This window comes from Aquarana catesbeiana, linkage group LG03, assembly GCF_042186555.1.
Source record: "Aquarana catesbeiana isolate 2022-GZ linkage group LG03, ASM4218655v1, whole genome shotgun sequence".
Lineage (NCBI taxonomy): Eukaryota > Metazoa > Chordata > Amphibia > Anura > Ranidae > Aquarana > Aquarana catesbeiana.
Genome location: NC_133326.1, coordinates 81,133,805 through 81,150,130, shown reverse-complemented (window position 1 = coordinate 81,150,130; position 16,326 = coordinate 81,133,805). Strand labels below are relative to the sequence as shown.

The 16,326-nt window shown below is 42.7% G+C and overlaps 1 protein-coding gene across 2 annotated transcripts in view; it reads right to left on the bottom strand.

Moving 5' to 3' along the window:
* LOC141131459 (protein unc-13 homolog B-like) overlaps positions 1-4,836 on the bottom strand; it is a 251,587-nt gene extending 246,751 nt beyond the window's left edge. For both annotated transcript variants that reach the window (XM_073618752.1, XM_073618753.1), the window contains exon 1: positions 4,662-4,836. In XM_073618752.1, coding sequence (XP_073474853.1) covers positions 4,662-4,683 — 22 coding nt within the window. In that variant the 5' untranslated portion in view covers positions 4,684-4,836. The remainder of the gene's footprint in view (positions 1-4,661) is intronic.
* Positions 4,837-16,326: the final 11,490 nt, after the last annotated feature.

Here is a 16,326-nt window from a genome sequence, read left to right as displayed (position 1 = left end):
GCCGGGTTTCCCTACTCGCAATGGCAGCGGCAGCACCCGACAACTGTAGGAAACATCAGCTGCGGTGCCGACAACGCTGGACCCCAGGACAGGTAAGTGTCCGATTATTAAAAGTCAGCAGCTGCTGGCTTTTAATTTTTGCAGTGGTGGGCGGACCTCCGCTTTAACTTTGGCAGCAGAGAAACAAACTATGCAGCAATGGACTACGAAGATGTTCACCAGCACCCTGGCAACTCATTTTAACTACAAGCCATCAGCCGCAATGGCTGACGTACTTGTAGATATTCAGTCACAGGAAACAGTGATTGAATGACACAGCCCTGTGGGCGGAGCCCCGCACGGCCATGTTGTTTTCAAATAGTGACAGTGGGTACAGGGAGAAGATCCCCAGCCCACTGTTCCAGGGTTGCGGGTTCGGGGGGAGAGGCTGCAGATGCTGGAACATGTTACATGATGCTCCAAAAGTAAACGTATCATTTAAACTTTTTTTTTGTATTAAAGTGGTTAAAGGCTAATCTTTCCCATGTCACTCCATGCATTAAGGTAAAAAAATATTCCAGTACCTGTATCGCCACCTCACCCCCCTGTATACTTCCTCACTCGTTCCAGCTCTGTGCCTGTCTGTAGCGGCTCTCCCCGTTCTCACAGGCTTGGCTGTCTGTCCTCATTAACTGCTTGCCGACCAGCCGGCGCAGTTGTACTACGGCAACATGGCTCGGCTGCACGAATTGCCGTTATGTTGCGTCGCTTCTATTTGTGGCCATTAGGGACGCGCTCCCGCTGCATGCCCCCTGAGCCGATGTGAGTGCCCGGCGGTTGCGATGACCGCTGGGCTCCCACGATCGCTCATGACACAGTGAGAACCGGGATCTCTGTGTGGAAACACAGAGATTCCGGTTCTCTGAGGGGAGAAGAGACAGATCATGTGTTCATACAAAGTATGAACACCGATCTATCTCTTCCCCTAGCAAGTCCCATCCCCCCTTCAGTTAGAACACTTAGCAGGGAACACAGTTAACCCCTTGATCGCCCCCTAGTGTTAACCCCTTCACTGCCAGTGACATTTTTACAGTAATCAATGCATTTTTATAGCACTGATCGCTGTATAAATGACAATGGTCACAAAAATGTGTCAAAATTGTCCGATGTTTCCGCCATAATGTCACAGTTACGATAAAAATTGCAGATCGTCGCCATTACTAGTAAAAAAAAAAAATAATAAAAATGCCATAAATCTCTCCCCTATTTTGTAGACGCTATAACTTTTGCGCAAACCAATCAATATACGCTTATTACCAAAAATATGTAGAAGAATACATATCGGCCTAAACTGAGAAAAAATTTGCTTTTTAAAAAAAAATAAACTGGGGATATTTATTATAGCAAAAAGTACAAAATATTGTGTTTTTACAAAATTGTCGCTCTTTTTTTGTTTATAGCGCAAAAGATAAAAACCGCAGAGATGATCAAATACCACCAAAAGAAAGCTCTTTTTCTGGGGAAAAAGAGGACGTCAATTTTGTTTGGGTACAACGTTGCATGACCGTGCAATTGTCAGTTAAAGCGACGCAGTGCCGAATCACAAAAAATGGCCCGGTCATTCAGCAGCCAAATCTTCCGGGGCTGAAGCTGTTACTGACAAAGGAGCGGGGGCGGGGCCAAGCCAAGCTGTGTGTGCAGCACAGCTCAGGATCAAGTCTGCAAGTGTGCCACTCCAGGAAGCAGCTTCCAATAGTGGAACCCTGTGAAGAGGAGGAGCCAAGAGCACCAGCGGGAGACCCCAGAAGAGGAAGATCTGGGCTGATCTGTGCAATTCTATTGCGCAGAGCAGGTAAGTATAACATGTTTGTTACTAAAAAAAATAAATCAGACTTTACAAATCACTTTACAGTTCTATGGTCACAGCATACACTTTCAGTTTATAACATCAGCAATACAAGCAATAATTATATTTGACAATCCAAATTGAAAAATCTCCTTTCATGTTGTGAGTGATGCCTGTCTGCTGCTCATCTTTTTCCACAACTTCCTGAATTCCCAGCATGCTTTGCAGCTTTTCTGCTGTTTACGTACCATTTCTAAGGACTACATATCCCATGGTACCTTACATCTCTGCCTCCTGAAATTCCTTCTCTCAGCACCTTTCTAGTTCAGAAGGCAGACTCTGTGAATTCTGTGACACAGCAGTGCCTACTTACAGGGAATAGTGGCAGAGAATTAAAGTAAATGTGTGGAGGATTTTCACACTGTAAGTTTATAAACTTCAAGATTGTTCAGATTAAAAGGCAGAGGGCTAGAAATGATTGAAATCTGCAAATTAATATATGACTTAACATTTTGATCATAGATTCGTTTAAGGCTGGGTTCACAGTGATGCAATGCGTCACATCGCATGTGATTCACACATTCCCAAAAATCACATGCGATTTTGTGCGGTGCAATATGAGCCCATTATTTTGTATCAATCAAATTGCACTGCATCTGCACAAAAAAGGTGCAGACACCTTTCTTTTTGAGGTACTGAAGTCGGATTGAATGGGTGTAATCCGATTCAAGCAAACGCACTGCGTTCTGTGACCTGCTTTTGGTGTGTCATGCGATTCTGTGTGCTGCAATGTGAGCCCATCATTTTGTATGGTTCAGATCACACCATATCCACGCAAAAAGGTGCAAGCACCTTCTTTTTTTTTTTTGCCGCACTGGAATCGGATCACATGGATGATCATACCCATGCGATCTGATTTAAGCAAGCCCACTGCATTCTGTGACCTGCTTTTGGGGTGTGATGAACTTTAAATTGACACGCACAGCAGATCGCATTAACACACTGTGCTGCAGGAAACACAGTGGTTCCTGTGCAATTCCTGCATCGCATCAGCGCAAACCGTGCCTTAAACTACATTTTTTAGTTAAAGTGATTGTTTGTTTTTTTTTTAAATAAAAAACATGTCATACTTGCCTCCACTGTGCAGCTCATTTTGCAGCTCTCACGGCTCCTCCCTGCATCAGATAACCCCCTAGGGCAGTGATGGCGAACCTTGGCACTCCAGATGTTTTGGAACTACATTTCCTATGATGCTCAACTACACTGCAGAGTGCATGAGCATCATGGGAAATGTAGTTCCAAAACATCTAGGGTGCCAAGGTTCGCCACCACTGCCCTAGAAGAAGTGCTCTCCCGAGGGGGTTACGCTCCACAGACACGAATGCCAGACTCGGCCCTGCCCCCTGGCGCCCGCGTCATTGGATTTGATTGACAGCAGCGGGAGCCAATGGCTGCGCTGCTATCAATCTATCCAATCAAGAGCCGAGAACCCCGTGGAGAGAGGGAAAGCGCGTCCCCGCCGAACAGATGAAGGGGCTCAGGTTTTTTTTCACTTTAATGTATAAGATGCAGGGCTTTTTTTAAGCGGGAACGCGGGGGAACGCAGTTCTGGCACCTCCAGCACTTAGTGTATGTAATAGCATGGGGTGTGCTGGGGGGTCTATCGATATTGGCTGCATGGGGATCTATTGTCACTGGTGGGGATCTGATTTTGTGTGAGGGTCTATTGTTGCTGATGGGGAATCTATTGTTGCTGGGGGGTCTTATGTTGCTGGAAAGGATCTACTGTTGAGGGAGAGGTCTATTTTTACTGGCTTCTGGAGGATCTATTGATTGCTGGCTGCTGGGAGATCTGTTGTTGCTGCTGGGGGGTGTCTAATGTTGCTTGGGTGGATATTTTGTTACTGAGTGTGATATTTTGTTGTGGGTGGTTCACTGTTGCTGCAGAGAATCTATTGTTGTTGGGGTGGAGTCCATTGTTGCTGGGGGAGTCTATTGTTGTGTGGGGATCTATTGCTCGGATTTTATTCCTGGCTGCAGGGGATCTATTTTACTGCTTTTCTTTTTATCATTAACATGTTCCATACAAATGATTAGCACCACAAAATGATACTTGGTTCTGTATTCTCTAAAAGGGGTAGTACTGGATAGGTGGGTAGGGGGTGGAATCAAGGGACGGTGGTCAGAGGTGGGTAGGGGGCAGAGACAAGGGGTGACTCAGACGGGGGGAGTTCCTGCACCTATTCTCCGAGAAAAAAAGCCCTGATAGGATGCATTAAGGTAAAAAAACACAAAAGTTTACAACCCCTTTAAAGTGGAACTTCACATTAAAAAGGAAGTTCCGTTTTAAACCTCCTAACCCCCTCCCCGCTTTTGGAGTTGTTTTTGGGGTGGAGGGGTTTTAGCAGTTATTTTTACCACTTCTGCCCGGAATCGCCTAGGGTGGACCTAGGCTTGTGGTTTTAAAAATTCTCAGCCTTATTAAAGATAAGAGGACACATACAAGTACAGCTATGAAGTCATAGTAAAAGGAAAAGTAGTCCAGTAATCTATGCTGTAACAGACATACAGGTATGCTCCATGTCCCCAATGCAGGTAAGACAATGACAGGTGATAACCCGCTGCTTTACACGAGCACCGGCCCCACTTTTCCCTTATGCTAGCTTTTCTCTATCACAAAGAAGCCCCATTGTGTAATTGTAAGTAAACTGAAAAGAATACAGAAATGCACTCAGTGTTATCACTGAAACTAAAAAGAAAAACTCCTAAGCATACAGTGCTTTAACTGTCAGCTGCTGAGAATTCCCCCTTCAATAAACTCCAGATCATACTATACCTTTCACACACAGCAGCACCATCTCCCAGGATCCCCAGCTGGTCAGTAAGCAGTCAGTGTTCCCGCACTGTCACCCTATTAGTGTGATCCTGTCCCGCTCATTATTCACACTGACTTATTTTCAAGGTTGTTGAGCTGGGAATGAAAACTGCACAGCCACGAGCTCTCCTGTGTCCCTCCCACTCTGGCATTACAACCGAACACTTTAACATGCCATAAGTTGTCTGCACCGGAATAAAACACATGATAATGCAATCATTCACAGTAGTAGAAAAGCTCTGTAAAAATCGGCAATATGCATTATTAATTTGCGTGCCATTAAGATATTTAAAAAAATACATAGGATTCATGTACGCATATTTAACCACTACAGCCCCGGAAGATTTGGCTGCTGAATGACCAGGCCATTTTTTGTGATTCGGCACTGCGTCGCTTTAACTGACAATTGCGCGGTCGTGCGATGTTGCATCCAAACGAAATTGACGTCCTTTTTTTCCCACAAATAGAGCTTTCTTTTGGTGGTATTTGATCACCTCTGTGATTTTTATTTTTTGCGCTTAAAAAAAAAAAAAAAAAGAACGACAATTTTGAAAAAAACACAATATTTTGTACTTTTTGCTATAATAAATATCCCCATTTTTTTTTAAAAAAAGCAAATTTTTTCTCTGTTTAGGCCGATATATATTTTTCTACATATTTTTGGAAAAAAAAAAATCGCAATAGGTGTATATTGATTGGTTTGCGCAAATGTTATAGAGTCTATTAAATAGGGGATAGATTCATAGCATTTTAATTTTTTTACTGGTAATGGCGGCGATCTGCGATTTTTTATTGGGGCTGCGACATTATGGCGGACACATCGGAAACTTTTGACACATTTTTTGGACCATTCGCATTTATACAGCGATCAGTGCTATAAAAATGCATTGATTACTGTAAAAATGTCACTGGCAGGGAAGGGGTTAACACTAGTGTTGCCAACCTACCAGATTAAAATTTACTGACATGACACCTAAAATGTACTGGCACAGCCAAGTTTTTACTGGCATTTCAGGCTACAAATAAGTACAATATGCAATTAGCAATGTGATTTAAGGTAGATATTAAGGCAAAAAGCATATTTCTTATTTTATTTTCAATATAGTAAGTGGCTCAGGGACAGGACCAGGGCTTTTTTTCAGGGGGAACTTGGTGGAACTCAGTTCCACCACCTCTGGCTCAGACCCTTGGGGGGGGGCCTGCTGACCACAATCACTTGTGAACACAGAAGTCTGGTTTCTGTGTTTACAAGTGACAGCTCTGCACTCTGTGTGTAACCCCCCCCTGAACTCTGCACTCTGTATGTAATGCAATCTATTTAATGCCCCTTTAGGACCCTTCTACTGTTTGTGAAGTTTGACTTACCACACCCACTATTTGATGTGATTTGGAGGGTGGGTGTGGGTGGAGAGGTTTTGGGGGGTCGTGGTTGAGTTCCAGCAACTATTGTTTAAGAAAAAAAGCCCTGGACAGGACTAATGCCATGTACACATGGGCAGACTTTTGGACCGGACTGGTTCGACGGAACTAATCTGTCGGACAATCCGACCGTGTGTGGGCTTCATCGGACCTTCAGCGGACTTTTTCTGTTGAAAATCAGACGGACTTTAGATTTGGAACATGTTTCAAATCTTTCCGCGGGAACTCCGCTGGACCCAGTTCCTATCGAGAAATCCGCTCGTCTGTATGCTAGTCCGACGGACGAAAACCGACGCTAGGGCAGCTATTGGCTACTGGCTATCAACTTCCTTATTTTAGCCCGGTGGTACGTCATTACGTAAAATCCGTCAGACTTTGGTGTGATTGTGTGTAGGCAAGTCCATTCGTTAAAAAGTCAGTTGAAAGTCCGTCGGAAAGACCGTCGGACCTTTGATGCCTAAAAGTCCGCCCGTGTGTACACGGCATTAGAGGCAGAATATTAGAATGGGCGGCACACGCACATGAAATGGACTCTCACAATGACACTAACAGCAGTGTGCAGCAGCACAGATCACTGACACGTCCCATCAGTAACAGTCTCTGTCCGTGCCAGGTGGTCCTCTCAGTCCCCTCCAGTCCAAACAGCATGTACAGTCCCGCTCCTGGCTTGCCTTGCTCCCGTCCCACAGACCCGCACATGAGGCTCTGGCCGCTCCGCTCCCTTGCATCATGACCTCACACGACATGCTCAGGCACCGTCTCCGCCAGACCTGCCCTCCGCTGGTACCACCTGAACACACTGTAGCAGGCACTTGGATGGTCCTGGCCGGCTGCGCATGCTCAGTTCCGAGCCAAATGTCACAGCCAGATTTTTTTACTGGCAACCTGGTCCTCTTACTGGCATTTACTGGCAGGAGAAAAGTGCCTGTTTTTTACTGTCTGCCAGTAAAAATACTGACTGTTGGCAACACTGGTTAACACTAGGGGGTGATCAAGGGATTAACTGTGTTCCCTGTGTGTGTTTCTAACTTTAGGGGGAGGGGACTGACCTAGAGGAAGTGACGGATCGTGGTTCCTAGCTAATCGGAACTCATGATCTCTAATGCCTCACAGAACAGGGATTTGTGTGTTTACACACACAACATCGGCCACGAGCATTGGCACCCCCGCTGTGCAGCGAGTGCATGCACACGCCTCCGGCGGCGAGCGCCTGCTATCCCGATCTCGCGAGCCGACGTATAGCTACGATGGCTTGCGGGATTGTGCCGACCTGCCGCAGTAAAAATGACAGTGGCTGGTCAGCAAGCGGTTAATGTACATAGTCTGCATATGGGAATTTAAGGGAAACTCCAGTTCTAGATTTTCTGAAGAAACAGCTGTTTGTCCTACTTCGGTTATTCTGATTTCTCATTAATAAAACATTAGTAAAGGCGTTGGTGCTATGGATCAAACTTGTGAAGTTCAACATAAAAATCACCAAATTTGCATCATAAATAAATCGCAAACTCATGAAAGTCCAAAAGTGACAATCCCAACACCATAAAGTAAATGGATTCTTCTGGTTCGAGAATTCTTCAAATAAAAACTTCAATGTAAAAAGTACAATTACGCAACCAAAATATGTTGTAAATTATCAATGTGTAACAATCACATACGAATTGAGATAAACACAGCTAATGCTGCAAAATAAATAACAATACCCCCATGTTATTAATACCACAATGTGATTAAAAGTCCAAGACAGATAATAGTCAACATAGTTCATATGGGGTAGGGTACTCCGAGTGGTGTAAAAAATACTCTCTTCACTTTTCAACAATGACAACCATAAGAACAGCCAAGGAAGTAATTAAAGACCAGATGGCCGCTTACCAGATCTGTAGGATCTCAGGTTATAGAGATCATATAAGCATATGCAGGAGGGAACTGTCGGCTCCGGGCGATGTATTCATCCAATCACTTGATATGTAAACCTCTCCTCCCAAGACACTTCACTGTTATGGTGATCCTGTTCCATGGAACCCTCAGTAGGGTGAGATCGCTCGTAGAGCGTGTTTATGCAAGGCAGAAGAAAAACTTCATGGTTCTGTATTTAGAAAAGGCTTCTTTAGTCCAGTAAAATGGTGATAATGAACTACTGACATCCAACAAGAAAAAAACGGTGTATCCATATAAACTACCAGCTGCGGCTCAAGCCAGCCAGCTGGTACGTGATGACGTCTGGTCCTGCAGCTCCACCCCTTGAAAAGTGAAGAGAGTATTTTTTACACCACTCGGAGTACCCTACCCCATATGAACTATGGGGGTATTGTTATTTATTTTGCAGCATTAGCTGTGTGTTATCTCAATTCGTATGTGATTGTTACACATTGATAATTTACAACATATTTTGGTTGCGCAATTGTATTTTTTACATTTATCCACGAGCCGAATATTTAGGGTTAAATTTTGCAGCACCATTCTTTTTGTGTTTTTTTATGTTTTTTTTATGAACACATACACCTTAATTTGTGTCACGGTATATTATAAACCTATTTATTTTTTTCAAAAATATTGATACCAATATAGGTATATGCACGCTCACCATAGGGTTAGTGCGGATATTTCACTTTAAACAAATAAAAATTTCACCAAAGTGCTCAAAAGGTAGATGGCAACTCACCAGAGGTGTTTGACCACTTTTTACGGTAGGTAAAAATGTGCCTTATTGAATAAACCAGTAAGATCCTGGGTAAGACTGTGCGACCCCCTTCCTCAGGAACCAAGGATAAGGGGATGGATTCCACCAAGGACACAAAAGAGAGCTCTTATGGTGTAGTAGGTTTTATTAAAAATTGTTTCAAAAGGTAACAATTTTGCACTCACATGTGACTGTGCCAATCCCGACACCAAGGTGTCTACAGCATGTGCAGATGGATATATCAGAATCGTGGCGGGGTGCAATCCACACCTCGTTCTGGATATATTAGTATTGGATGTCATATATGGGACCTGGAAATTACAAATCCCCGCTCCGATGTAGGTTTCACCATACTGGTGTCATCTGATTTTTGAGGGCTTGCTGCGCTGAACGTACGGCCGCTGGTGTGCGCTGGGAGGAACGTTGCCGATGTGCAAGATTGATCAGGATTGACTTTTTTCTTTTGTAGGAACTTTATTGAAATGTCACAGTTCTTTTCACTGCATTTGCATTGTGGCGCGGGGATTTGCATGGCAACATGCTGTGCTGAAGAAAGTACATTGTAAGGCTAGGTATACACATTAAGTTTTTTTTATTCTACTCAGCGGGCTGAACGAAAAAAAAAAAACTGAGAGATCGTACTAACTAAGTGTTAGTGCAGCGATCCCCACCGTTGTGCTATTGTATTCTGACAGGGGGAGTGCCCCCCCCCGCCAAAAAACACTGAGCAACATTTTCAGCTACTGGCTGTGAGCGCTGATTGGCTGCTGGTCAGATGCTGTTTCTCCCGCATGCCCATTCGACAGAAGGCGGTTGTGAGACCAGCTTCTGTTGGACAAGCAGCTGTACACACTGTCCAAATGTGATTGTGTGTACCCAGCGTAGGGGGTGTGTGAGGGTAACAGGGAGTTTCATTATATTGCTTCTCCCCAATAGAATGGGCTAAGCACAATTTCCTGTTTGACCTCTAGAGGCCCCCCTCTCCTCTGTTAGAAGAAGCTATGTGTACAGTAGAGCTCCACAAGGTACTGTGTGTGGTTGGAGAAATAGAGGGCTTCAGGGCACAGTGTAGTTCATAGCTCCAGCTGTGGCCATCATGGGAGTGAGCCTTAGACAGCAGGATGTAGTTTCTTCAGTCATCGAACTTCCATAGCTGGGAAATGTGAGCTAAGTCTAGGGCAAGTAAAAACCAACCTAGGTGGGTACATGAGCTGAATATTAATGTCAACAAGGGCTGAGAGCAGAGGCGGGCTCCCTTAGGCCGACACCTGACATACTGTAGACCGGAGAATCAAATCAGAGCTTTGTGTGGTGCTCATATTTGCAGTCTTCAACGGGGCTGAGAAATACTAATCTTTTACAGTAAGTAGAAGTCCAGTCAAATCCTAACTATACTTAAACCTACTCCCACCTCCATTCTAAGCCTATTTTAACTACCCTGTAAAGGAAAAATGTCAATACTTACAGTGCCTTGAAAAAGTATTCACACCCTTTGAAATTTTCCACATTTTGTCATGTTACAACCAAAAACGTAAATGTATTTTATTGGGATTTTATGTGATAGACCAACACAAAGTGGTGCATAATTGTGAAGTGGAAGGAAAATGATAAATGGTTTTCAACATTTTTTACAAATAAATATCTGAAAAGTGTGGCGTGCATTTGTATTCGCTCCCCTTTACTCTGATACCGCTAACTAAAATCTAGTGGAACCAATTGCCTTTCAAAATTAGTAAATAGAGCCCACCTGTATGTAATTTAATCTCAGTATAAATACAACTGTTCTGTGAAGCTCTGTTAGAGAATCTTAGGCTCCATTCACACTAGCGCGTTTTTTGATGCATTTTGCAGAAATGCACGGGAATTTTTTAACATGGGTTCCTATGGAACATGTTCACATCAATGCCTTTTTGTTTCTCTGCATTTTTGGAAAGGGTCAGGGACTTTTTTTCATGCAAAATGCAGCGTTTTGCATGCAATAGAATTCAATGGACAAGCATCAAAAACGCAAGTGCACCGTTTTTGCAGCGTTATTGCAGCGTTTTAATGCGTTTTTGATGCGTTTTTGCCGTTTTTTGTTTTTTTTTAATTTTTTTAAATTTTTTTTTAGACTGTAAAAAAAAACTGTAAAAAAAAAACGCAAATCGCGGCAAAATCGCGGCAAAAACGCCGCAAAAACGCTGCTCAAAAACGTGGCAAGCATGAAAAAAAAACCTCCAAAAACGCTCAAAAGCAACATGCATAGGTGTGAATCGAGCCTTAGTGAACAAACAGCATCATGAAGGTCAAGGAACACACCAGACAGGTCAGGGATACATTTGTGGAGAAGTTTAAAGCAGGGTTAGGTTATAAAAAAATATCCCAAGCTTTGAACATCATAAGGAGCACTGTTCAGTCCATCACCTGAAAATGGAAAGAGTATGGCACAACTGCAAACCTACCAAGACATGGCTGTCCACCTAAACTGACAGGCCGGGCAAGGAGAGCAATTAATCAGAGAATCAGCCAAGAGGCCCATGGTAACTCTGGAGGAGCTGCAGAGATCCACAACTCAGGTGGGAGAATCTGTCCACAGGACAATTATCCACAAATCTGTCCTTTATGGAAAAATGGCAACTGCACATCACCCTGAACACACTATACCCACCGTGATACATGGTGGTGGCAGTATCATGTTATGGGGATGTTTTTCTTCAGGAGGGACAGGGAAGCTGGTCAGAGTTGATGGGAAGATGGATGGAGCCAAATACAGGGCAATTGTAGAAGAAACAGAGAGGAGATAAGGGCTCTCTGGTGGAGGGGCATAGCTGGTCAAAGGGATGATAGTGATAAAATGGCACTTCTTGCAGCACTTTGGTTAGAGGAGAAGCAACTCTGAAGATATAAAAAGGAAAAGAAAGTCGTCTCTAAGTGCAGTATGCAAAACTTTATAAAGTGCTCAAAGGGTTAAAAGCACTTACAAGATCGTTGAGTGTTAAAAAACATGATAAAATCAGGAGTCCTCATCTGTGGCATGTGTCCATCCTCAGCATGGTGGTAGAGAGCAGCTATGAATGGTGAGGGGGAGGAGTAAGGGGAGGAGTATGGGCGGATGTTTGATACACAATGATAAGGGAAGTGTCAGGTGTATTACGAGGATAGCCAAGACAACCGTGAACTTGTGAATTGGATTATTAATGTCAGTGCTACACACAATGAAGTCTTGAAGGAATTTGACACAGAGGTACAGGGCACAAATGGCAGTGGTTAAATTAGCAATAATAAATAAGTATACAGGCGTGTTACATGGCCAGCCGGGCGTCTATATGCACATGTTATAAAGGCGGCGGGGCGTTTGTACACTTGCAAATAAGGTCGTAAGTCTAATGGTGAGTTGACAATGAATAAATATACAGACGTGTTACAAGGGCAGTCGGGCATCTATACACATGTGTTACGTGGGCGGTCAGGCATGCAAATGAGGTAATAAATCTGTTAAAAGGGGAGTTTAAAAAGAGGAATAAGCAATAGGATATAGTGGATGTTGTATGAATTGTACTGATTAGGGCTGTAACAGTGATAAAACAATGCTGAATATTACTTGACCATGTATAAGTGTATAGAGGTGTAACAAGGGCGGCCGGGAGTCTATACACTAAAGAGGTAGAGGAAAGTAGTGGATGCTTATACAAATTGTATGAATTGTGCAGATTATGCCTGTAACAATAATCTCACGGTGAGGGGTAATACTCAACTGTAAATTAATATATAGAAGTGTTACAGGGGCAGCTGGGCGTCTATACACTACAGATGGGTAATAGGAGGTGGTGGTTGCTTATGCAAATAGTACAGATTATGCCTGTAGCAGTACTCTGATGATAATGGATAATAATAGACTGTGAATAAGTATGCGGGTGTGTTACAGGGGCAACCGGGCATTTACATACCTGAAATGAGGCTACAAATCTAATATAAAGAATTTACTCATAAGAATAGGTAATAAGATGTAATGGATGCTCTACAAATAGTACAGATTGTGCCTATAGTTGGTGATAATAGATCATATTTGGCTATAACAAATGGCAGATATGTACATGTATATACATGTACATATATAACAGGCAAACACCATGACGCATGGACATTATAATGATAAGAGGGAATGAATGATAGATGAACAACTAAAGGTAGTAGATCATATAAAATTGTAGTGTGATAAAATAAGGAGGTTAGAGGTGGATAGTATACTAGTAGTGGGTAAGAAATAGACACCATAATATCGCAGTTTGTATGTTAAACATAGTAATATCTAGAGTAAGGTTTTAATTTCCAATTCTTCATTAATACCTCCAAGTGAAAGTACGTCAAGAGTGTGTATCCAATAAGTCTCCCATTGGCAGAGACGTTTAAATCTCTCTGCCGCGGGGAGTGTGGCTGGTATGGATTTGATGATCCATACTTTTAGGCCTATGGTGGATTTAGGACCAGACACCAGAAGTGACGTCAGTGACGCTACGTCTGACGCAACGCAACTTCCGGCATGACTGACGTCACTTTCCGGTCTCGTGGAAAGAACGCCAGTAACGGCGTCTGCTGTATTTTCCTATCAATTCCATGCCTGTTTTTAGCTTACGTCTGTAAGTATGCATTTTTATGCGCAATAAATACCTGTTCTTAGCATACTTTACTATCAGTCCCTCTTTTTTCTTTTGGGTACCTGTTTTTTATGGCTGAGAAACCATTTTGAAGGATCATTTATCATCAAGTCCCATCAGTGTATCTGCCATTCTGTGGACATCCTTTGGATATCGTTACAAGCTCGTATTGACCCCCAGACTGAAAAGCTGGGTGTTGTTGTGATCTGGTGAGTGGGGACACATGTGGGGCTGGTACCCCTTGAAAATTTTTCTGCAACATTTTCTCTGCACTTTTTTGCACACCAGATGTGAAGCATTTTCTGCACTCTTTGCACACCAGATGTGAAGCATTTTTTCAGTTTTTTTATGGACTTTATGCTTTTGATTTCACTTATGATGTTTCTATGTCTGTGATCGCTGTATTTCTATATTATTATTATTATGGTCAAGTGTCTAGCACTTTGTGTATAGCAACTTCATTCATCTTTATCACCCAATTTTTATCACCCTCAGCCGAGTTTATATATTTAGATTATATATTTTTTTCACGAGAATTGAAAATTGCTGTTGACAGACACTCTCCATCCAATCTGACAAAACTTGAGCTTGTTTGCAAAGAAGAATGGGCAAAAATGTCACTCTCTCTAGATGTGCAAATCTGGTAGAGACATCCCCAAAAAGACTTGCAGCTGTAATTGCAGTGAAAGGTGGTTCTACAAAGTATTGACTCAGGGGGGCTAAATACAAATGCATGCCACACTTTTCAGATATTTATTTGTAAAAAAAAATGAAAACCATTTATCATTTTCCTTCCACTTCACAATTATGTGCCACTTTGTGTTGGTCTATAACAAAAACTCCTAATAAAATACATTTATGTTTTTGGTTGTAATATGACAAAATGTGGAAAATTTCAAGGGGTGTGAATACTTTTTCAAGGCGCTGTACTTATGCTGAGGGTGCCCTTAAGCTTAAGCTTAGTTAGGATTTGACTTGCCTTCTACTTTAAAGCTAGAAAACGTAGAGCTGGATTTGTCCCTTCTTGTGTGCCTGTCTGTGACCTATACCTGAGGTAGTGAGTATACATCTTGTATACATTTGGTTTGGATGGGGATAGAAGATGTTTATAATGTATTCTGAGACTGTCCGTCATACTACTGTTTCAGAAAGTGATTGCCCACACTGTCCAAGGGAGGCCTGAAACCTGCTGGTGGTAGTCATAATAGGAAGGCAAGTCCTCCATTGAGTTAGCCACTGAGTACTTCACGCATACCCATACCTCTCAACTTTCTGAGATGGGAATGAGGGACACCTATCAGCAAATTTATGCAGGCATAGGACACACCTTTTGCCATGCCCCCTTAAAGGAGAATTGTACAAAAAAATAAGATTGGTTAAACCCACAAGTGCTTATTTTGCCACTACTATTCCTTTATATTGGCTTTTGGAATTTACAAATGCAGAAATTTAGAAATCAGATGAAAGGATTAGCACCGAGAAACACTTTTTGATAGATAAAAAGTGCATTTTATATACATCTATATAGATCAGATCAAAATGAGGGAAAAATAAGGAGGAATGAGGGACAGAGGGACATTGCTCCAAATCAGGGACAGTCCCTCAAAATCAGGGACAGTTGGGAGGTATGCATACCACCAAAACACAGTGGTGCTTCATCACCTCAGAGATTGAATAGTAAAAAATAATAGCACTTAACATTCGTGCATCAAGCCAACTGACTGAATTTTTTCTGATTTGCAGATTATCTCTCCATGAAATTATGTTTCATGGGCATTATATAGAAAATCACCAAAAATAGACTTCAAAAGGATTTTACTTTCCCAGCGTAGACTTATAATTATCCTGTTTTGCAATTTTACAATAACTTGGGACAAAAAAGTGGTCAAGCAGGCACTTCCTGCTCCAAGACAGAGGAGGAAATGAACAAATGGAAATTTAGTGTTTTTTAGTGTAAATTTTGGATAATTAACAATGGTATAGGATAAGTTCAATGTAGTGTTGTACCAGCTATGCCAAATCACATTCGAAGTGCTATGCGACAGCTTCTATAAATGTCCAAACAAATGTGCGGGTGGGGTCTAGCTGCGCCTGTGCATGTGGGATAACACCTCGCCCAAAGATGTGCTCAACAATGCCCAGGACCAGGTGGAGGCTGCGGTCATGTGAAGAATCAGACATTAAGGCAGTCCCCCAACTCTGAGATGAGTCACTAGTGTGTAGCGATAATACACAGAGTTCCCCTGTAATGTGTTTTGTTTCATGTCACTACACACTTGTGCTGATGTATGTGTTGCATTTGGAGAGAAATGCAGAGCCATTGTCCACTCCACCAGTCAGCATACCTCTGTTACCTCACTCCCAGTAACAGAATGAAACCCCGCCGAACACATAGGGGTTTCATGCATGTCCCAATTAACTCTTTCCTTTTACGTACCCAGTGATCAGGTCTTAGATCTCCATAATGCTAGTCTGCTCACAGTGACCAGAGAAGATGGACAGCTATGAAGGGAGCCAGGGCAACAATCCCCTTGCTGTCACCCACCAGGTATCACGCTAACAACTGTCCGCTGTAGCTGTTCTTCATTGTGGTTATTCATGGCAACTACGGCCTCTTATTAGCCTTGCAGGTTAACCTTTTATAGTGGTGTTACACATACTGTACCTCATAGTGCTATTGCAGACTCTCGTTATTAGCAATGTGCCAAAATAGAACATGCACCCCTTGAATAACTTCAGACCAGACTCAAAGCAGTTGAAACAACATTTACTGAAAACTTGGCACAACATGTATAATATGCATAAACGTCCTCCTAACTACACCTAACTGTGGCTCTCCCAGGGTACCTGCACAGGTAAAGTCTCTTTGGTAAAAGAACATCATTGGCAACAC